The 24,382-nt window shown below is 44.4% G+C and overlaps 1 protein-coding gene across 7 annotated transcripts in view; it reads right to left on the bottom strand.

Moving 5' to 3' along the window:
• Window positions 1–24,382, bottom strand: part of hivep1 (HIVEP zinc finger 1) — a 405,502-nt gene that overhangs the window by 44,945 nt on the left and 336,175 nt on the right. For all 7 annotated transcript variants that reach the window (XM_068058180.1, XM_068058215.1, XM_068058223.1 and 4 more), the window contains 2 exons: window positions 16,737–16,912; window positions 14,331–14,432 (listed from right to left, as the gene is read on the bottom strand). In XM_068058180.1, the coding sequence (XP_067914281.1) occupies window positions 14,331–14,432; window positions 16,737–16,912 (278 nt within the window). The remainder of the gene's footprint in view (window positions 1–14,330; window positions 14,433–16,736; window positions 16,913–24,382) is intronic.

Genomic DNA, 24,382 nt, shown 5'->3' with positions numbered 1-24,382 from the left:
CACCATTCTCCTACCACTTACCTACACTAGGGGCAATTTACAATGGCCAATTTACCTATCAACCTGCAAGTCTTTTGGAGGTGGGAGGAAACCGGAGCACCCGGCGGAAACCCACGCAGACACAGGGAGAACTTTCAAACTCCGCACAGGCAGTACCCAGAACTGAACCCGGGTCGCTGGAGCTGTGAGGCTGCAGTGCTAACCACTGCGCCGCCCATTAACCAGGGCAGGACGTATACAGTGAATGGCAGGGACCTGGGGAGTGTTGTGAACAGCGAGACCTTGGGGTGCAAGTACATAGTTCCCTGAAAGTGGCAACACAGGTAGACAGGGTGGTGAAGAAGGTGTATGGCATGCTTGCCTTCATCGGCCGAGGCATGGGACGTCATGTTACAGCTGTACATAACGTTGGTTAGGCCGCATTTGGAGTACTGCAGTCCTCGTGGCCGCATTACAGGGAAGATATGATTAAGCTAGAGAGGGTGCAGAAAAGATTCACAAGGATGTTGCCTGGTTTGGAGGGCTTGAGTTATAAAGAGAGATTGGATAGGCTGGGTCTGTTTTCCCTGGAGTGAAGGAGGCTGAGAGGGAACATGATAGAGGTATATAAAATTATGAGAGGCATAGATAGGGTAGAAAGCCAGAGTCTGTTTCCCATCCTCAACCGAGGATTTCCCCCCACTGTGGTTGACAGGGCCCTCAACCGTGTCCGACCCATTCCCCGCACCTCTACCCTCACCCCTTCCCCTCCCTCCCAGAACCGTGACAGGGTTCCCCTTGTCCTCACTTTTCATCCCACCAGCCTCCATATCCAAAGGATCATCCTCCGCCATTTTCGCCACCTCCAGCGTGATGCCACTACCAGTCGCATCTTCCCCTCCCTTCCCCTGTCAGCATTCCGAAGGGATCGTTCCCTCCGCGACACCCTGGTCCACTCCTCCATTACCCCCACCACCTCGTCCCCGTCCCAGGGCACCTTCCCTTGCAATCGCAGGAGGTGTAATACCTGCCCATTTACCTCCTCTCTCCTCACTATCCCAGGCCCCAAACACTCCTTTCAGGTGAAGCAGCGATTTACGTACTTCTTTCAATGTAGTATACTGTATTCGCTGCTCACAGTGTGGTCACTCCTCTGGGTGACCGCTTTGCGGAACATCTCCGCTCAGTCCGCAAGCAGGACCCTGAGCTTCCGGTTGCTTGCCATTTCAACACTCCCCCCTGCTCTCATGCTCACATCTCTGTCCTGGGATTGCTGCAGTGTTCCAGTGAACATCAACGCAAGCTCGAGGTACAGCATCTCATCTACCGATTAGGCACACTACAGCCTGCCGGACTGAACATTGAGTTCAATAATTTCAGAGCATGACAGCCCCCCACTTTACTTTCATTTTTAGTCATTTTTAGTTATTTTTTCTTCCTTTTTTTTTGCATTCCTTTTTACATTTTTTGCATTTATTTCATTTCGTCTTAGTTTGTTCAGTTTGCTTACCCACTGTTTTTTTCAGGTTGTTTTTCTTCAGGTTTGCACTTGCTGATGTTCTATATTCAGTATATTCACACCTAATCTGTACTAATGCTTTGTCTTTCAAAACACCATTAACATATTGTTTGCCTTTGCTCTGTGACCTTTTGGTCAGCTATGTGGCCTGGTCCAATCCGCACCTTCTCCTTTGTTATCTCTTGCCCAACCCCCACCTCACTTGTTTATAATCTGTGACTTTTCTAATATTTGTCAGTTCCGAAGAAGGGTCACTGACTCGAAACGTTAACTCTGCTTCTCTTTCCACAGATGCTGCCAGACCTGCTGAGTGAATCCAGCATTTCTTGTTTTTGTGTCTGTTTCCCATGGTAGGGGTGACTAAAACTAGAGGGCATAGATTTAAGGTGAGAGGGAGGAGATTTAAAGGGGATCAAAGGGGTAAATTTTTCACACAAAGAATAGTGGGTTTCTGGAATGAGCTGCCAGAGGAGGTGGTGGAAGCAGGAACAGTAGCAACATTTGAGAGGTATCTGGACAGGTACTTGAATGAGCAAGGCATAGAGGGATATGGAATTAATGCAGGCAGGTGGGATTAGTATAAATAGGCATTATGGTCGGCATGGACGCGGTGGGCTGAAGGGCCTGTTTCTATGCTGTACGACTCTATGACATATTGAACAGTGATTAGCAAAGCATCTGGGATCTTGGGCTTTATAAATAGAGGCACTGAGTACAAAAGCAGGGAGGTTATGTTGAACCTTTATACAGTTCTGGTTTGGCCCCAACTCGAGTATTGCTTCCAGTTCTGGTCACCACACGTTAGGAAGGATGTGACGGTCCTTAAGAGGGTGCAGGGAAGATTTACCTGAATAGTTCCAGGGATGGGGAATTTTAGTTACAAGGTTAGGTTGGAAAAGCTGGGGTTGTGCTTCTTGAAGCAAAGGAGATTGAGGAGAGATTTAGTAGAGGTGTACAAGATTATAACAGGCCTAGATAAGATAGACATGGAAAAACTGTTTCCATTAACTGATGGTACAATGACAAGGGGGCGGAGATTGAAGGTTTTGGGCAAAAGATGCAGGGGGAATATGAGGAAGAACTTTGTTTTACGCAGAAAGTGGTAATGACCCGGAACTTGCTGCCCATGGGGATGGTGGAAGCGGAGACAATCATCGCTTTCAAATTGAAATTGGATGAGTACTGGAAGGAAATAAACTTACAGGGGTTGAGCAGGGGAGTGGGACTGACTGGATTGCTCCATGGAGAGCCAACATGAACTTGATGGCCTGAATAGCCTCCTTCTGTACTGTAAATGACTCTATGACTCTAATGACCTAAGATATGGCAGAGCAGCTTGTGTGCCTGGACTGCAGCATGTGGGAGTTTCAGAGACTGTCCTGAGCAAACACACCTGCCATAGACGTCTCTGTCTCAAATCTCTCCAATACAGACATCGAGCTGGAATGTGAGTTGGAGACACTCCAAAACACAAGGTGGGGTGGGGAGGTAGGTGTGGGTGGCATGGGGACAAGTATCTAGACAGTTTGCTCCAGACCTCAGTCAAATGTCATAGAGAGGTGCAGGATCAGAACGGGGTTGGTGTATCCAATAGTGTACTGAGTAAAGGGTATTGAGTGAGATACAGAACAGAGATCTGCCGAACCTGTTCCTATCCAACAGGTAAATGTAGTTCCCACCGATGAGGATAAGGATAAAGACTGTTGGAAGGACAGCCAGAATGCTGATCACTGCACTTTGAAGCAGGAGGTTGCCCAAAGCGGGGAGGAGGAAGAGGGGAACTTAATTTGGTAGCTGTAGTGGACTCAATAATTAGGGAGGGTAGCATCTATTGTAAACTGGATCAAGAGGCTCACCCTGGTATGTTGCCTACTTGTGCCATGGTGAGGGATATCTCAAACCAACTTGAAATAATATGGGAGAGGGAGAGGGAGGATCCAATAATTGTGATCAATATTTGGATCAATAAAGTGGGGAAAAGTAGGCAAGAGGTCCTGTTCAACTCTAATGAGGGTGCAGCAGCAGAGGAACCTGGGTGTATATGTGCATAAGTTATTGAAGATGGCAGGAGGTTGAAAGCGCGGTTAATAAAACATATAGTACCCTAAGCTTTATTAATAGATATAGAGCACAAGGGCAAGGATGTTATGTTAAACTTGCATAAGATACTGGTTCAGCCTCAACTGGAGTATTGCTTCCAGTTTTGGGCGCCGAACTTTAGAAAAGACGTGAGGGCGTCGGAAGGAGTGCAAAAAAGATTCAGGAGAATGGTTCCAAGGATACGGAACTTCATTTACAAAGACAGACTGCAGAAGTTGGGACTGTTTTCCTTGGAGAAGAGAAGGCTGAGAGGAGATTTGATAGAGGTATTCAAAATCATGAAGGGTTTGGACAGAATAGATAGGGAAAAACTGTTCCCACCTGTGAAAGGATCAAGAACGGTAATTATTTAAGGTAACACAAAAACACAAGAAATAGGAGCAGAAGTAGACCAGATAGCCCATCGAGCCTGCTCCACCTTTCAATATGATCATGGCTGATCTTGAGGTTCAATTCCACTTTCCTGCTCGCTCCCCATTAAAGGTGTGCAAAGGAAACTTGACCGAGTCCGAATGCCGGACCCAGAAGTCGGACCCGACCTGGCCCGAACCCGACACATATCGTTGGGACCCGTCGGGTAGCAGGCCTTTACCCGTGTCCTGATGTAAAGGCCTGCTACCCGACCCGACCCCGACGGGATCCAACGACACGTCAGGTTCGGGCCAGGTCATGTTGGGCTTCCGGCTCCGGCATTTGGAATGGGGTCGGGTTTCCTTTGCACATCTTTACTCCCCATATCCCTTGATTCCCTGCGAGACCAAAAATCTATCTATCCCAGCCTTAAATGTATTCAATGATGGAACATGCATTACCCTCTGGGGTAGAGAATTCCAAAGATTCACAACCCTTTGAGTGTAATAATTGCCAAAAAAAGCAATGGCAACATGAGGAAAAACCTTTTAAAACAGTGAGCGGTTAGGATCTGGAATGCACTGCCAGACAGTGTGGTGGAAGCAGGTTCAATCGAGGCATTCAAAATGGAATTAGATAGTTATCTGAAAAGGAAGAATGTGCAGTCTTACAGGAGAAAGCAGGGGAATGGCACTATATGAATTGCTTATTCAGAGAGCCAGTGCAGACATGATGGGTCAAATGGCCTCCTTCTGTGCTGTAACAATTCTGTGATTCTGTGGAGAGTACCAGGAGCTAGGAGCTAAATTATGAGTCCATTCTCAAGCTTCCATTCCCAGCATAATTGATAATACATTTAAGCAGGCAATTATATTTTGGGGGTGGGGGTGGGGGTGGCATTTATACTTGATAGTTTTTTGATTCAGTGTCACTGGCTATTCCAGTAAGCAGATCTTACATACCCTGAAATCAGTAGTGTCTCCTAACCTGCCCAATATATCGAGAGAGACGCTAAGATGACCCAGGGGTTGCAATAGAGAATTATTATTCTGTACACTAGCTACCAGATATGTGACCTTTGGTTTTAACTTCACAGATGCGTTTTCCAACAATGAAATGTACAAGTTAAAAATTCAACATAGACAAAAAAATCTATTTTTTGTCACACATGATTACACTTTAAAAATAGCAGCATGGCTATTTGTGTTGATGTGTTATTTGCTGTGGAGTGAAGTTCACATAGCACGTTTATTGTGTGTGCACAGGTGCATGCGTGTGGAAAGGAAAAAGATTATTTATCATGGCAGGCTTTTTGTGTATCCGATTGTTGGATGATAATGGCCTTGTTAACCTGTACACTGGAGGATGTTCAGTTCGATGAATTTTTGTTGCCAGTTACTGGCTGTTGTGGTAAATTGCATTTACTGCTATTAATGTTTACAGCAAGCCAAACCAATTTATTTTAGCAAACAAAAGTTGCCTCATTCAGCTGCATCTTAGTTTAAAAAGGTACAGCTCTAAAATATACTAATTACATGAATAGGAAGTAAAAACATAATCTTTTTGCAAATGAAAACATATACGGGAAGTATTTACCTGGAAGTGCACCCAGTTGATCCAGATATACCTAAGCGCAAGAAATACTGGAAAATTGAGTGGGTCGAAGTACTCACCTGTAAAAGAACCTATCCAATATTCTCCATTAAATGAATGATCTGGTGGGTTCCTTTACAGTTGTGCACTCTGCCTGATTTTCCAATATTTGCTGCCCCCAAGGCAGCTGGATCACCTGGGCGCAGACCAAGAAAGACCTTTCCTAGAAGCTGAAAATATAGAATGAAAACAGATTCGTAAAGTTTCCTTTATTTATTTTTTTAATTTATTTTATTTTTTATTTATTTGATTAAGTATTTGATTAAAATAGTTCAAATCTATTTCTGAAGCTAGTTACTATAAAATATAGCTTGACATCTGCAGCACCTACTTTAGGACATTCAAACACCATTCATTACATCTGCATGCACAAGTGTGGGGGAATAGGGGTAGGAAGTACAAGAAATCACAAGATTCTTGCTTCTTAGTCAATCAATCAAAAAGCAATCAACTAGAACCTGCTGTTATGTTAGAAACAGCTAAGATTAAAGTCACAAGTGCACAATAATCATCTTGCCACAGGCCATAGGCATATTATACCAGTACATCTCCTATGGTATTGCACACAGGAATGATGACCAAGTGTGGTATTCAAATCAAGCAAGGTTCCGTCAGGTCTACACGGCTCCTGACCTCATTACAGCCTTGGTCCAAACATGGGCAAAAGAGCTGAACTCAAGAGGTGAGGTGAGAGTGATTGCCCTGGATATCAAGGTAGCATTTGACTGAGTGTGGCATCAAGGGGCCCTAGCCAAACTGAAGTCAATGGGAATCAAAGGGAAAAATTAACACTGGTTGAGTCATACCTAGCATAAAGGAAGATGGTTGTGGTTGTTGGAGGCCAATCATCTTAGCCCCAGGACATTGCTGCAGGAGTTCCTCAGGGTAGTGTCATAGGTCCAACCATCTTCAGCTGCTTCATTAATGACCTTCCCTTCATCATAAGGTCAGAAGTGGGGTGTTTGCCGATGATTGTACAATATTCAGTACCATTCGCAACTCTTCAGATACTGAAGCAGCAAGAATTGGACAACATTCAGGCTTGGGCTGATTAGTAGCAAATAACATCCACGCTACACAAATGCCAGGCAATGACAATCTTCAATAAGAGAGAATCTAACCATCGTCCCATGATGTTCAATGGCATTAACATCGCTGAATCCCCCTCTATCAAGAACCTGAGGGTTACCATTGACCAGAAACTGAACTGGACCAGCCACATAAATACTGTGACTACAACAGCAGGTTGGAGACTGGGAATTCTGTAGAGTGTAACCCACCTCCTGACTCCCCAAAGACTGCCCACTATCTATAAGGCACAAATCAGGTGTGTGATAGAATACTCTCCACTTGCTGGATGAGTGCTGCTCCAACAACACTCAGGAAGCTTGACACCATCCAGGACAAAGCAGCCCACTTAATTGGGACCCCATCCACCACCTTCAACATTCACTCCCTCCACTACTGACGCACAGTGGCAGCAGCGTGTACTGATGCACTGCAGCAACTCACCAGGCCTCTTTCAACAGCACCTTCCAAACCCATGACCTCTACCACCTAGAAGGACAAAGACAGCAGATGCATGGAAACGCCACTACTTGCAAGTTTCCCTTGAAGTCACACACCATCCTGACTTGGAAATATATCTCTGTTCCTTCACTGTCACTGGATCAAAATCCTGGAACTTTAACAGCATTGTGGGTGTACCCACACCTGATGGACTTCAACAGTTCAAGAAGGCAGCTCACCATCACCTTCTCAAGGGCAATTGGAGATGGGCAACAAATGCAGATCCAGTCAGCGACACCCACATCCCATGAAAGAATAAAATAAAATTAATGGGCAAGGGCATAAATGGATGGAGGCAGGAGGAAAGGGGGAATGCTGATGGATGGGAAGGGAGGAGGAAAAGGGAGAGAGGAGACTGGAGGGGGAACAGGGAAGCAGGAAGTAGCAAATGGACATAGACAGACTGGGCTGGATTTTTAACTTGGCAACACACTGGCAGCAAGTAAACCCAGTAGCTTTTTAACCCAGTAACTGCATTAGCATTTGGCTTCCAGGTTCTTGAACCAATTAGTGTGAGTGGGAAAGATGACAATACACAACAGTCTATTTCAACTGAAAGGAACCCTGAGAAAATGAAAGTTGAAGACTATCCAGGTGTTTGAACAGAGGAAGAAACTGCACCAATGAATTTACATTACAAGTCTGCACCTTGTTCACTGATGCCTCCCTCGAGTTGAAGCTGCGATCTGCAAGGACCTGCAGAAAAATCGTCTTCCCTGCTGACTGTAGGAAGCTTGCCTCAGAGAACAAATAAGCATGACTGAAGATTGCAGAAGAGGTCAGCAACAGACAAAATGATGCCAGAAGAGGTTTAATAACTTAATCAGATCAGGAAAAGTGAGTGTCAAGTACATCCTGATGTGTGTCTAACCCCAACCCCCCTCTGCCTTCCCAAGCCTACTCTTGCATGTCATTCCTCATACCACCTTGCCTTGCAGGTGCACGCATTTCTTACTATGCATATCCTCACCATCTGACCATCCACCACCGACACCGACCCTCATTTTAATACAATGTCAAACCTATCCCTCACAGTGATGCTCAACAAATGGCATCCATCCACTCAACACATTCCATTACTCTCACTCATAGGTCTCTTTTTTCCCTCCTTGCAGAAAAAGAGAGCACAGAACACCAGGGAGAAGTAGAGAACTAGAGGTAGCTCTCCAGCCATCTCCATACTGCATCTGCAGAGGAGGTGATATTGGAGATAAGCTGAGTCTCAGCATGCTGGGCCATCAGAGATGGAGACCTCCAGCTATCTGGTGACAGAATTAAATTTTGCACAGCCACTTAGCATACAATGCTCATTCATGTTGACTTGATTATCAGCAGCCAGTGAAATACGATAATATGTACAAAGTTGACATGACACCTTAACTTGACAGTTCTAAATCATGTCTTTCATTTCCCACAGGCCCGTCAAGTGTCTGCTGTCTGGCAAGTTGCCTTCTTACTTGTGATGAATAGTAAGACAAGAGTTAGACAAACAATAGGTGTCTGTGACAGGAATGCTTTTTTGATTGTTGAACTACTTTGTGCTGGAGGATGGAGGGGCCAAGTGGATTCAGTACATGGCTGCTAGATGCATACACTGCTTCAATCTAACTGAACCATGCCAGAATTAGACCATCTCTGGTATCAATGTGTGCCACTGCTGGTGCGCTTGCCACATCACGTTCTTCCTCCTCTGAAGAGGCAGTGCGCTCACACCTTCTTCCTCCTGGAGCTCCAGTCCTTGCTGCTGTACTATGTTGTGTAAGGCGTAGCACGCCATTATTATTCTCGATACCAGGGCCTGCACATTCTGAAGGGTGCCCCAGATCTGTCCAAGCACCTAAAATGCATCTTCATCATTCTGATTGCTTGCTCAGTGACAGTTCTAGAGGTCATGTGCCTTCGATTGTACCTCTGTGTCCACCCCCTCTCTACGGTGCAGCAGCAGGTTGCTGAGAAGGTTGCTGCTGCTCCTGCTGGTGTTGCTTTGGCTGTTGCTCATCTTGGTCCTCATCTAAGGTCCAAGGTAAAGCTGCATATTGCAGCACCCATGCTGAACTGATGTTTGAGAGATGGGAATGTAGGTGCACAAAACTCCAAAGTATTGGAAATGACCTCTAAAGTAGTAAAAGCACACTCTCAGAACAAGTACTGTGAGCAAAAGCCTTTCACTTAGGAAACAAAGCAAGTGTGAGGTCTAAATCCGATAGGACTTTATTTCCTTGGCATTGTTCAGCCCCCTCAATTCCCACTGTCCTCTTGCCTTGCTTTCACTGGTGAGTTCCAGGAAGCCCGGGATACCCATGCACTCAGAATTAGATTAGAAAAGTCCAGTTAAAATATCTAATTGCCTTTTAAAATATTTAAATTGGCAACCCACCTCTCCCAAGGGGGTTCCCATGCATGCAGCCGAACATGCTGCGGTTAAAAGTGGAAGTTGGTGGGTTGCAATCGGCTTCCCAACACGTTGCCATTTCCAGCCCTTTTAACCACCCACACACTCCCAAATCCACTTGCTTTTTTAGGTTAAAATTCCCACCCCATTAAGTGAGTGGGAAAAAATGGTACCAAGTAGAGTTCAATGTGAGGGAGTAAGAGGTCATCCACTTTGAAATTAAAATATAAGCAATTATTAAATGGCAAGAGACTAGGTACTGTGGACAAGCAAAGGGTATCGGGTGTCCATGTACACAAATAATTAAAAGTTAGTGTAACATAAAAAGAAATTGCTGGAAATATTCAGCAGGTCAGGCAGCATCGGTGAAGAGAGAACCAGAGTTAACATTTCAGGTTAATGATCTTTCATCAGAATGGAAGAGAAAAATCAAAGATGGACCATGTGAAGGTGAGAGAAGGGTGGAAATCGGAAGCAAAAGTCATTGACCTGAAACAACTCTGCTTCTCTCCTGCTGAGCATTTCCAGCATTTTCTGTTTTTATTTAATTTCCGATTTCCAGCATTGACTGTATTTTGTATTAAAAGCTAGTGCACAGTATAAAACGTAATCAAAATGGCTAATGGAATGTTTGTCTTTATCTCAAATGGGCTGAAATACAAAACACAGGAAGCTATGCTTCAGCTGTACAGAATCTTAGTCAGAATTCATCTAGAGTACTGCTTTTATTCTTGAGCACTGCACCTCAGGCAGGATATATTTGGCCTTGGAGTCAGTATAGTGCAGATTAGCCAGAATTATACCAGGGCTTAAAGGGTTAAATCGTGAGTACAAGTTGCATAAACTTGGTTGGCAATCCTTCAGTCTATGAAGCTGAAAGGTGATCAAATTGAGGTGATTAAAATGAGAAAAGGATTTGATAGGGTAGACACAGTGAAATCAGTAGTGGAATCCAGAACAAGGGGGCACCATTTTTAAATTAGAACTAGACCATTTTGGAGTAAGATCAGGCAGCATTACTTCACATAAAGGGTAGTGGAATCTAGAACTCTCCTTATCCTAGAGATAGATAAATAAACAGAAATTGTTTCTAATGGCTGAAGGGTCAATAACCTGATGTACAGATTTAAGATGATTAGCAAAAGGACCAGAGGTGGCATGGGCTACAAGAACAACTTGTATTTAGCGCCTTAATGCAATAAACCATTCAAATGCGATTCACAGAGGCATTATAAAACAAAATATGACACCGAGCTACATAAGGCGATATTAGGGCACATGACCAAAAGCTTGGTCCAAGAGGTAGTTTTAAGGAGTGTCTCAAAGGAGGAAAGTGAGGTGGAGAGGTGTAGGGAGGGTATTCTAGAGCTTTGGGCCTAGGCAGCTGTAGGCCTTGATTGAAGAAAAACTTTTCATGCAATGAGTGGCTAGGATTTGGAACACACTAACTGATAGAGTGGTGGATACCGATACAAAAGCAGTCTTCAAAATGGAATTGGATAAATACTAGAAGGAGAAAAAAATTGCAGGGATATGGGGAAAGAGTGTGGGAGTGGAATTAACTGGATTGCTCTCTGAAAGAGTCAGTGCAGACTCAATGGGCTGAAAGGCCTCCTCCATGCTGTATTATTCTATGATTCTATGAAAAGACTGTGGATGCTGGGACAATTCAAATGTTCAAGACTGAGGTAGCTAGAATTTTGTTAGATAAGGGTTTTGAGAGGTATAGACCAACAATGGGTAAATGGAAGTGAAGTACCAATCAGCCATGATCTGACTGAATGGCAGAGCAGGTTTACTCCTGAATGGTCTACTCCTGTTCTTCTGTAAGGACAGGAAAATTAAAATTAGCCGGAGGGAAGTGTGAAGTGTCGCAAAGTTCTGAGCCGATTATTGCTCTTGGGTAATAGTCCATTCTCATCAAGGTTTAGATATTGCTCTTACTAGAGGCAATATTATGTTCTCTTCCCTACAACTGGGTTCAGTCTAAGCTGGAGAGGTTGATTTATTCATTGAAGTGGTGGAAGGGCTGTTAGCTTGCCTCCAAAACACAAACAGATTTTCAACATAAAAAGAAGGCAATTTTGGGTTAGGAGCAATGTTCTCTCTACATTTTCTTTGCATTGGGGTGGGCTATAAATTTTTCTGAGCACTACTTTTTTGTCCATGGGCAGCTTACATTTTAAAAGTTACAGAATGTTCACAAAGTTGAGAGCAGACTATTGATTTCAATGGGTGGTGCATTCCAGATTGCTGCACAGCCACGTACGCATACACCTTAGAGGGAACATTGCTCTCCTCCCACTGGTCCCATTCTCCCTCTCCTCAAAGGTCCCCTACTACCTCCACCTCCTGCTGGTCCCGTTCTATCTCTCCTCCCGCCAGTCCCTTTCTACCCCTCCTTCTGCTGGTCCCCTTCCAACTCTCCTCCTGCTGGTCCCCTTCCACCTCTCCTCCCGATGGTCCCATTTTACCTTTACATCCTTCTGAAGTGTTGCGCCTAGAAATATTCACAATACTCCAGCTGAAGCCTAACCAGTGATTTAGATCTAGCATGATTGCTTTGCTTTTATATTCTATACCTCTATTTATAAGCCCGAGTAACCCATATGCGTTTTAACCATCTTAACAACTTGCCCAGCCAGCTTTAAGGGTTTGTGTATATGGACAGCAAGCTGTCTCTGCTGCTCATCTACACTACTCAAAATCGTGCCATTTATAGCATACTGTCTTTCCCCTCCCTGAGTATAGCAATTCACATTTTATTTTTTATTTATTTTTATTTATTTTATTTTTATTTAGAGATACAGCACTGAAACAGGCCCTTCGGCCCACCGAGTCTGTGCCGACCATCAACCACCCATTTATACTAATCCCATATTTCTACCACATCCCCACCTGTCCCTATATTCCCCTACCACCTACCTATAGTAGGGGAAATTTATAATGGCCAATTTACCTATCAACCTGCAAGTCCTTGGTGGTGGGAGGAAACCGGAGTGCCCGGCGAAAACCCACGCAGACACAGGGAGAACTTGCAAACTCCGCACAGGCAGTACCCAGAATTGAACCCGGGTCGCTGGAGCTGTTAAATTCCATCCGCCATGCTTTTGCCCATTTCACCATCCTGTCTATGTCATCCTGAAGTCTATAACTATCATTGTCACTATCTGCAACTTTGCCAAGTTTCACATTTTCTACAAACTTTATAGTGCTGCTCCCCACACCTGAGTCTAGGTTGCATATAAAAATTGAACAGAGTAATAGACCTAAAACTCACCCAAGGGAACACCCTGCAAACCACCTGTCAGTCTGAAAAACATCCACCACCATCCCTCTTTGGCAGAAGAATGAAGGAAACCCTGGATACACTGCGCAAATCGGGTTTCTGCTGAAGTTATGGAGGTTAATTGTGAGAGCCCCCGATAAAATTCCTGGCGATACTCCCTGCTTTCAGAATGCAAATCTTTTTTTTCTTTCTTTGCCTGCAACTGATACAATTTCATTCCTATACTACCACTTTCTCCTTAATTCTATTTTTTTCATTTATAAAATAAACCTGCCAGAACAAGCTACCTCAAATGAATTAACTCATCTGTTCCAAGTTAAGGTTTTTTTTTAAAAAAAAGCACTATTAATCTTTTCTCTAATATAAACTCCAATTATAAACCTCTCCTCTTGCCAAAGTTTTACATTATTGTCACTTTCTTCTGAATTCTCGTCAATGCATCCATGTCCATTGAGATAAAATGAAAGAAAAAGCTTACATTTACAAAGTGCCTGATCACAGTCTCAGAACACCCCAAAGTGTTTCACAAATATGTATGCCACAAACTACAGCCATACCCATGAACTATACTGTATGTACAACTCAAGTGCAATCGAGATGCATCCCAGTTTTTGGCTAGTTAGGCATATGCTGGAAATTTCTTCCGGGAGGAAGGGGGAATTCCTCCAATTTATCTGTCGTAACTTCAGCAGAAGAACGATGGAAACCCTAGATACACTATACAAATGGGGTTTCCGCTAATTGGGAGAGTGTCCAAAAAAATTCCTAGTGATATTCTCTACTTTAAATGAAGAGTTGATAATCACACCACAGAGTTCAACCTCTGCCTATGAACATGCATTCATTATTCTGAGACAGTAGCACCGATTTTGACTTCCAGCAGGTGTCTGCAGGCAACGGTCAAGGTGGACAGGGGCACTGTTGGCCATCCACAGTTTGCAGCCCAGGAAAATGTAATATCCGGTAAGTGCTAGCTGACGATTAGTCAGTTAAATAGGTAGAGAGGCATCAGGAAGACAACTCTGGGCAAGGCAGATCATGGTTTCCTTGGGGAGGGCCAGGGGAGATGTCCTGTTTCCTTGGGGAGGGCCAGGGGAGATGTCCTGCTCCTTCTGGCTCACAAGGAAACAAACGAAAAATAAATTACTTTCGAGTCTCTTCTGGTCCCAGATCTGCCTGCCACCAGGTTGTCCTGGCCGGAAAGCCATGATTGCTTCCCTGAGCAGGCCTCACGTTAAAATTGCAGTTGGGCCCCAATGACCTAACCAGAGACTGATTTGCATATTTAAAGAAGGACCCCAGGGTCTTCTGGCTGGTGTCCCACTCACATGCTCAAAAGAGCAGAACAAAATTGCAATGCCAGGAAGGCAGTGGATTCAGAGTGGGTGTAAATCCATATGATTATTTTAATTTTCCATTTGCCTGGGTTCTGCTGGGTAGGTAGCATTAAAATTGGCCCTAGTACAGTATATCCATACCTGACTCATCGGTGTCTTGATCATCTATTGGAGCAGCTGTCACTCCTATTTCCATGCACTTTTTGCTGTGAGCTTTGGACTTCATGTGCTTGGTCAGGTTTCCTTTGAAAACAAGTAAAATACCAGCTAGAGCAGCTTTTATGGAAGTGGTAGAATCCATGTTTAGCTTTATATGGAGCAATTCAAGTCAGTAACTTGGCTATACATCCCAGAAAATCTGCTAATTGAGTTAGTTCTCTTCAATGTGCATTTTATCAATAATTCAACAGCTAACTCCAGTATAAAACTAATAATAAAAAGCTCTGAAAGGAACACCCTTCACCCTTCTAAGGGCGGCACAGTGGCGCAGTGGTTAGCACCGCAGCCTCACAGCTCCAGGGACCCGGGTTCGATTCTGGGTACTGCCTGTGCGGCGTTTGCAAGTTCTCCCTGTGACCGCTTGGGTTTTCTCCGGGTGCTCCGGTTTCCTCCCACCACCAAAGACTTGCAGGTGATAGGTAAATTGGCTGTTGTAAATTGCCCCTAGTGTAGGTAGGTGGTAGGGAATATGGGATTACTGTAGGGTTAGTATAAGTGGGTGGTTGTTGGTCGGCACAAACTCGGTGGGCCGAAGGGCCTGTTTCAGTGCTGTCAAAATAAATAAATAAATTCACAGTTAAATGATCCGTCTTACTTTTGTTACAAAACCAAGATCAGGGGCTAAGCCCCATAGTGCAGAACTCCACCAAGGTTACAAGACTAGCCAAGTCAGGAAATAGTGGTTAGATGCCACCAAGCTTTTTAGAAGTTTGAAGGTATAGAAGAAAGAAAAGACTGAGGGAGGTAAGGAGTGCCAGAGATTTCAGATCCTGAGTAAAAATGAGTCAGAGCAGGAAACTGCAATAAGCCTTGATTTCTACAAAGTTGCCAGGCTGCCTTTCATTCTGGTGTTAGAATATAGTTCCACTTTGCTGTAACGCTTTTGAAGTTCTTTTTTGATGCTACATTTTCCTTTTAAAACACACATGCAAGTGGAGCTATTATGGTAAGTGGATTAGGGAGCAAGCAAGCTAGCAATAACTAGTGCCGGCAATTCATGTCCTGAGTTCAATAATCCCTATTGTTGGTCGGCTGAAAAGTGCTGTCTGTGGATGCCAGGTGACAATACAAGACTGATGGTCTTCAACGTTGAACAGCTTGTCAACATTCATTGTCTATGCTCAGATGTATAGAAAGGCCACCCTGGTGCAGTACTGGGAGAAGAAGGAAAACAATACACTAGCACCCTGAAGTGAGGAGAGAATAAACTGGGAAAAGGAATAGCTACACAATTTAAAAGGTGTCATCCTTAGCTCATTCTCACCCAAGCAGAAAGTTGCGAGTACAAATCCAATCCAGGACTTCTGCACAGAATCTAGACTGAAATGTCAGTGAAATACTGAGAGAGTGCTGCATTATCGAAGCTGTTGTCCTTTTAGATAAGACATTAAAATGAAGCCCTGCCTGCCCTGTCAGCAGGCCATATAACATAACATGACACGATGTGAAAAAGAACACTGGGAGGAGGTGTGGTCAGGGAATATTCATTTGCTCCGTTGGGTATAAACTGGGCAGTAGCGACCCAAATGTGGCAGGTATAAAACTTACTGCTCCATCCCCACTCCCTATCAGGGTAACACTAACCTGAAAGAGGCTTAAAGCTGGATGGCAGAAGCATACACCTGTTTCAGATGGGAAGTTCTTTTAATATGAAAACTGGGGTCCCTAGGTGTAATTGCCATTTTGGGAGGTTTGGGAGTGTCATGCATGGCACAAGCTCCACCCAGTTTTATCTGATGGCACAACTGTGGAGGACCAAAAATGGCAAGTTTAGAATTACATGAGCTGCTGCTATACAGGGCTCCTCCCCAAACTTTACCTAAATGTACTTCCAGCCCTACATGATGTTGGTAATTCTTAATTCCCACGGAGTTGTAAAAATCTTTTTTGTAAGGTCTTTCACTCCCTCCTCAAGGTAAGAAGTGATGAGCAATAAATGCAGCCTATATCACCCATACATTAAATGCAGCTTGTAGATTTTCTAATCCAGTTAACAGGATCTAGATCATCCAAGAGCCAAGTCACAAAACCTAAAATATTTTGTGTTTTTTTAAATGAAAGATTTTGTTAGTTGGGGAACGAGAAAGAAATAGTGAGAAGTAAAGGTCAGGACATTTACCTATATTGGGCATTTTGCATTCTCCATCCTTGGGGCTGAGACTTAACAATCACACAAAGTGGGGTGATCACACAACAGTTTCAACAACCTGCAATTTTGGGTATTGCATAAGGCATGCAAATAGAACCTATGTATACCAGTAAACTGAGGTGTATTTAAGAGTTTGACAAAGTAAGCACCTGTAGCTACTGTATGCAACATCAACTTACCTTTCGTTTTAAAGGAGAAGTTGCAGTAGCTGCAGTGATAAGGTCGAAGGTCAGTATGGGTGCGAATGTGCTTTCTCAGCATACTGGGTTTCTTGCAACGTATTCCACATTCCTCACAAATATACTTTCCCCTCCCTCGACCCCGAACATACACATATTCTTCATTTGATTTATATCTTTAAAAAGAAAAAAAAAGGTGATTATACTTTAATATTGCTCTTGCCTTTCTGGTCACAAAAAACTTTTATAATAGGACTCAGTACAAGTGAAGATTGTTATGGAACGAACACATCCCCACCCACACTAAAACAACTCCAGCTGCACATTTTCACAAGACATTGAGGGTAATTTTAACCCCCACCCCCACTGATGGCAGGAATTGGTAAAAATGTGAAATCTCACCACAACCCACCACAAATATGCCTATTTTCAGTTTGACCATGCTGGCTTTGGGACGTCTGAACAGGTGGGTTGGCAATACAAAATTTTAATGAGGCTCTATTCCTCAGATTTTGGAAGCCATTTGAATTTAACAGCAATCTCTCCCTCCTTGTGATCGACTGATACCCCCAACCTTTCCCTGCCCATGATCTTTCCCTCCCCCGACATCCCTTGTCCCTCCTAGCCACTGTGCTCTTATTTTCCCCACACCTGAAACTTCTGCCACAGGCTTTCCTGCCTGACAGTCAGCCAGCCCTTAATTTGGTCGGCTCTCAGGTGGGAAACGGAGTCAAAAATTCTAATGCGATCTTGACGTTAAATACGACAGGGCCTCTGCATTCCTCGCCTTTCTGAGTTTCCCAGCCACATATGCGCACCCCACTCGCTCCATGCTTCCCCATAAATATCAGGGCCAGTAAGTAGGTAGTACAACAGGGAGCAGAATATTTGAAGAACTGCATTTGATCAAAGAAGTTCCTGGATGAACACAGAGAAATTATGGACCTGGGACACAATTATCAGCATTTTCTAGTGCCTATAGCGCAGCCCTTTGTGGCTGGTTTAAATGATTGCTTAATTTAAATATAGGCGGTTTAAGTGTTGAAGACTGTACTTTCCACAGTTGTTGTTCCCTTTAATTTTATCAACGATCGCCTCAGAGTCAGAAGTTTGGACATTTCAGCCTAATCCAGGATTTGAGCACATAATCTACATATTCTAGGGTGATATTCCAGTGCAGCACTGAGGGAGGGCTGCAGTGTCAGAAGTGTCACATTTCAGATGACACATTAAACTGTGGCCCCATCAGCCTGTTTCTATGGTTAAGGATATCATAGCACTGTTTAAAGAAAAGCAGGGAGTTCCCTCTATATCCTGGCCAACGTTCCTCCTTCAATCAGTATATTAATTGATCATATATCTCTTGTGCTCTTTAAGAGGTACAAAATGGCTGTCATGTTTTGTCTACACAATAGTGACTGCATTTAAAAATAATTAATTGGTTGTGATGGGCTTTTGGATGCTGCATGTACATGATATTATGTTGCTATATAAATGCAATTTCTTTCTTTCATAGACTATATAGCAAAGAAACAGGCCAATTGACCAAACTGGTCCATGCTGCATTTATGCCAGGGTCTTTATGCTCCACATGAGTCTCCTTCCACCCCTCTTCAGTTAACCACATAAGCATAACTTCCTATTTCTTTCTCCCTCATATGTTTACCTAGCTTCCCCTTAAATGTATCATGAACTGATAGCTCCACATCTGGCTGTCCTTTAAGGACTACATACAATTGAAGTGGTGACTCAGTGTATGATTCTAGATTGTGAGTGCCTGTGACAGCCTAGCTGCAACCTGCTTTCATCTAATTTCCAAGCAAATACACTCCCGGCAGAGATCATCAGTAGAAAACCAGGAGCATTTTTCGCTTCAAAAACAAGGAAATATTGAGGTCTGCTTCCTCTTCCCCCAGCCACTGTTTAAGACAAGGAAATATTGCATTACTTTATGTACCCTCCCAGGCCAAATGCAGAATGAGGTCTTGTTTATGCTAGGATCTTTACACCGCATTTCTATCTGTTACAGCTTGATGGCAGCCTGAAAATTTGCTTAATAATGCTTCTAAATCAAAGAGCGCTCCAGCTATGTCTACTCCCTGAGGTAGCAGTTCAATAGTATCTCAGCCCAGTATGTCAACCCTTCCAGATTGTCCAGTGGATCTCCTGGAATGGAAGATATATCTTCTGGGCAAACAACCTGGGAGAAAAGTAGAGCTTGCACAGCTAAGTTCTAGAAGACCTATCCCTTCCCCAGTACTTACATTGTGAGGAGTTATAGTGGTGACGCTAAGCCTCTATTTATTGAATTATAGTAATTAAAGATTAAGCAGAGAGAGGGGACACAACAAGAGGAGGAATGAAGAGATATTGTATTGTGAAGGAAGAATGTAATGTCTGGGTAAATTACACGCTTGGGGGGTGGGGTAGGGAGGGTGGGGAAATTTTAACCCCTAAAATAGGTGGGTTTGGGTCTAGTCAGAAGTAAGAATGTGAAAAATTTCAAACTGAACCCAACCTGCCTGATTCTGATTTTAATGGAGGCATTATGGGATTTGGGCAACCAACTGTGATATGACTTTGTACTGAATGTAAGTGAGCGTACTGATGAATATGTAAATAGGTTAAGCAGATGACACAGGAAGTGATATAGTCTATCAGGTGATTCAGTTGCTGTAGTGTTGGTGTTAGTCCGTCGACGGCACATGTAAAGAGTTCTCCTGAATAAAGTACCCGGTGTGTTATTTAACAACTTGTTTCGTAGTGTTTGTGTTAAGAAACAAAGAGAAAAAACACAATATTGTGGCAGTGGTGGAGGACAAGGAGCAGCATTTTGAAAAACGGCAAGAAGTAGCAGCAAAGAAGATTTGGCGCCAACCACCACGCTCAGGGTCAGAACTCTTGCAGAGTACTGTAAGGGATAGGCGTGTTTGTGTAATTCGCCGACCAGATGGGCAGTTTTCCAGCAACGATCTGTGCTAGGGAGTCATTCCCGCATTAGGCTGTCACTCTGCAAGCTGTCGAGTTCTCCTGCCAAAGTAGATTCCGGGGAAGGAGTCTCCTGTCCAGAGACTGAAAGCCTGCGCTGCAGCCACAAAGCTCAGGATAACCAGGGAAATAGGGCCCATTAGGGACCAAAGTGGCAATCTGTGCGTGGAGCTGGAGGACATAGGTGTAGAGATCAGGGAGGGGGATTGTGATATACTTGAACAAATTAGCATTGAAAGGGAGGTGGTTATAGCGGGTTTAAAAGTGGATAAATTCCCAAGCCCAGGTGAGATGTATCCCAGGCTGCTATGTGAGGCAAGGGAGGAGATTGCAGGGGCTCTGATACAAATTTTCAAATCCTCTCTGGCCACAGGAAAGGTACTGGGGGACAGCGAATGTGGTACCATTCTTCAAGAAGGGTAGTAGGGATAAATAAGGTAATTACAGGCCAGTGAGTCTAACCTCAGTGGTAGGGAAACTGTTGGAAAAAATTCTGAGGGACAGGATTAATCTCCACTTTGAGAGGCAGGGATTAATCAGGGATAGTCTGCACGGCTTTGTCGGGGGGAGATCGTGTCTAACAAATTTGATTGAATTTTTTGAGGAGGTGACTAGGTGTGTAGATGAGCGTAAAGCAGTTGATGTAGTCTACATGGACTTCAGGAAGACTTTTAATAAGGTTCCGCATGGGAGATTGGTCAAGAAGGTAAGAGCCCATGGGATCCAGGGCCATTTGGCAAATTGGATCCAAAATTGGCAGTGGTAGGAGGCAGAGGGTGATGGTCGAGGGTTGTTTTTGTGATTGGAAGCCTGTGATCAGTGGTGCACCGCAGGGATTGGTGCTGGGACCCTTGCTGTTTGTAGTGTACGTTAATGATTTAGACATGAATGTAGGAGGTGTGATCAGTAAGTTCGCAGATGACACGAAAATTGGTGGTGTCGTAAATAGTGAGGAGGAAAGCCTTAGATTACAGGATGATATAGATGGACTGATAAGATGGGCAGAGCAGTAGCAGATGGAATTTAATCCTGAGAAGTGTGTGGTGACGCATTTTGGGAGGACTAACAGGGCATGGGAATATACAATGAATAGTAGGACCCTAGGAAGTACAGAGGGTCAGAGGGACCTTGGTGTACTAGTCCATAGATCACTGAAGGCAGCAGCACAGGTAGATAAGGTGGTTAGGAAGACATATGGGATACTTGCCTTTATTAGCCGAGGCATAGAATATAAGAGCAGGGAGGTTATGATGGAGCTGTATAAAACGCCAGTTAGGCCACAGCTGCAGTACTGTGTACAGTTCTGGTCGCCACACTATAGGAAGGATGTGATTGCACTGGAGAAGATGCAGAGGAGATTCACCATGAAGTTGCCTGGGCTGGCATTTCAGCTATGAAGAGAGACTGGATAGGCTAGGGTTGTTTTCCTTAGAACACAGAAGGCTGAGGGGGGACCTGATTGAGGTATACAAAATTATGAGGGGCATACATAGGGTAGAGAGGAAGAAAATGTTTCCATCAGCAGAGGGGTCAATAACCAGAGGGCATAGATTTAAGGTAAGGGGCAGGAGGTTCAGAGGGGATTTGAGGAAAACTTTCTTCATCCAGAGGGTGGTTGGAATCTGGAACACACTGCCTGAAGGGGTGGTAGAGGCAGGTACCCTCAACATTTAAGAAGTATTTAGATGTGCACTTGAAACACCATAGTGTACAAGGCTACGGGCCAAGTGCTGGAAAATGGGATGAGAATAGATAGGTGCTTGATGGCCAGCAAGGACACAATGGGCCGAGGGCCTGTTTCTGTGCTGTATAACTCTATGACTCTAAGACATGGCCGAAGTCCAGCTCCCTAGGCATAGCGGACCGACATCAATTCCACGAGGGGGGAAAAGTCCTTTGGAAATAATTGGATCTAAGGCCATGGTGACCAAGTACCCAAACATGAACTGGAAAGTTCCAGATGTTCTCAGTGAGTTTAAGTTGTTCAGGCAATGAATGGAGCTATGTTTTCTGGACCTTGCAGTCACAGAGCTAGAGAAGCAAGCCATTAAAAGTAAAATTGCCATAGGCAATGAAGATCTCCACAGGATTAATACATCCAGTTTATCAGAGACAAACCAAAAGGATCCTACCAAACTGTGGTCTACGCTGGAAGACCAACTGAAGGTCAGGGTGAATTTTTGAATTCACAGGCTAGAGTTGAGTTATAGGCAGCAGCTAAATTAAACCATTGACCAGTTTGTGAGCAGATGCAGGGATAAGGAAAAGGAATGTGGTTTCTCCGATGCGTAGCTATCCGAGCGCGTTATGGAGTTAGTGATTGCATTCACACACATAGATGCCTTTCAAAAAGACTTGCTCGACAAACAAAAAGCACACGGTATTGAAAGCATGCTGCAAGATGTGTGCAAGTACGAAGCCATCAATTGCTGACAATGCTTGCAAGCCTTGGGATCAGGGTCGACTGCAGGTGAAATAGCCAAGACACCCAGGCAATGTAAGGGGGTATGTAACATGTGTGGGCTCTTCCACCAACAGCACAAGTGCCCAGCATATAAAGATTATGCAAAGTGTGCAGCCTCAAGGGGCACTGGGAAAGGATGTGCAGGAGGTCTGGCAGTGAAGACGAAGGAACAAGCCAGAGCAAACCGCATCATAGCCACCGACAGGTGCCAGGTGCTACCTGATGGAAAGGACAGAAAAGGGTCCCCAAAGCATGGTAACACAGGCCAGTCCATGAGTTGGGCAGGAACATAGGCAAAAGAGATGATGCGGACAAAGGCAAAGACATATCAGAGGGTGAGCAGTCATTTCACACAGTTACAGTCACACGTAAAGTCGATGCCATAATGAAGTCTGAAGCCTCCACAACAATAGAAATCATCAGCCCAAGCAAGAATGGAAAACACAGACTACATCTGAAAGTTGACACTGGGGCAATTGCTAACATTCTTCCACTGAAGGATATGTACCAGGAAAGATGGAAGTCAGTGATCCAGCCAAGCAGAGTGAGATTCACTCCGTACCATGGGTCACCAATATATTGTTTAGGACTTTTAACCCTAAATTGCAGGTATGGAGACTCCACCTGGTCACCACAAGCTTTTTACGTGTTGACGTTGCAGCTCCAGCAGTAGCGGGACTGCCAGTGTGCAGCGAGCTTTGCATAATTACAATTCATGAGATAAACCAGTCAAAGACGCATGACAGTCAAAGTAAGTGCACTCCTATTGTGTCCATCAAGGACCTACAAAGGAGCTACCCCGACAGATTCGGACACTGGACAATTTTGTTAGAGATGCAATTCTTCATCTTAAGGTTGACACAACACCATCCACAGATTCACCACGAAAGTGCAGTGCTAACTTATGAGACAAGCTGAAAGCAGAGCTTAACACCTTGGAGAGTCAAGGAATAATTCGTTGCATACAGCATCACAAGGTTTGGTGCAATTTGATCACCACCATAGCCAAGAAAGGTGGCATGAACAGACTATGTCTGGATCCGAGAAGGTTGAACGAGGCACTCAAGAAGTGTCCACATAAAATGCCTACACTTGAAGAGCACAACCCGACATTTGCCGGAGCCAAGTATTACTCTAAACTTGATGCAAAACACGTGTACTGGTCAGTTCACCTATCTGCAGAGTCACAGGAGTTGACAACTTTCAGAACCCCATTCGGAAGACATTGTTTTCGATGCCTGCCGCTTGGCTTGTCGGCAAGCCAGGACATCGTCCAGTAGCACATGGACCGCAGCACTGAGCGCATTCCGGTTGTGTCTGCATTGCAGATGATATTGCTGTTGTTAGGCGTGCTAAAACCTAACACGATAGGAACCTCCCTATGCTTATAGAGACTGCCAGACGAGAGGGGCTAGTGTTTAACAGCAAAACGTGCAGCATCAACGTCAGCCACATCAACTTTTGGGTCTATCTACTTTGATACGGGTATCTGCCCGGATCCAAGCACAGTCAAAGTCGTTCAGTCCATGCCAACGCTACAGGATAAAGAAGACCTGCAGAGATGCTTAGGCTTATTTAATTTTCTGGCAGTATACATTCCAAACTTCTCAAAGAGAGCATCGTCATTACGTGAGCGTCAAAGAACAAAGAACAGTACAGCACAGGAACAGGCCATTCGGCCCTCCAAGCCTGCGCCGATCTTGATGCCTGTCTAAACTAACACCTTCTGCACTTCCGGGGACCGTATCCCTCTATTCCCATCCTATTTATGTATTTGTCAAGATGCCTCTTAAACATCGCTATCGTACCTGCTTCCACCACCTCCCCCGGCAGCAAGTTCCAGGCACTCACCCCACTCTGTGTAAAAAAACTTGCCTCGCACATCCCCTCTAAACTTTGCCCCTCGCACCTTAAACCTATGTCCCCTAGTAACTGACTCTTCCAACCTGGGAAAAAGCTTCTGATTATCCATTCTGTCCACACCACTCATAACTTTGTAAACTTCTATCAGGTTGCCCCTCCACCTCCGTCGTTCCAGTGAAAACAATCTGAGTTTATCCAACTTCTCCTCATAGTTAATACCCTCCAGACCAGGCAACATCCTGGTAAACCTCTTCTGTACCCTCTCCAAAGCCTCCACATCCTTCTGGTAGTGTGGCGACCAGAATTGTACGCAATATTCCAAGTGTGGCCT

The sequence above is a fragment of the Heterodontus francisci genome, chromosome 2 (assembly GCF_036365525.1).
Source record: "Heterodontus francisci isolate sHetFra1 chromosome 2, sHetFra1.hap1, whole genome shotgun sequence".
Taxonomy (NCBI): domain Eukaryota; kingdom Metazoa; phylum Chordata; class Chondrichthyes; order Heterodontiformes; family Heterodontidae; genus Heterodontus; species Heterodontus francisci.
The sequence above is the reverse complement of the archived record's forward strand: the minus strand, read 5'-3'. Positions and strand labels throughout refer to the sequence as shown.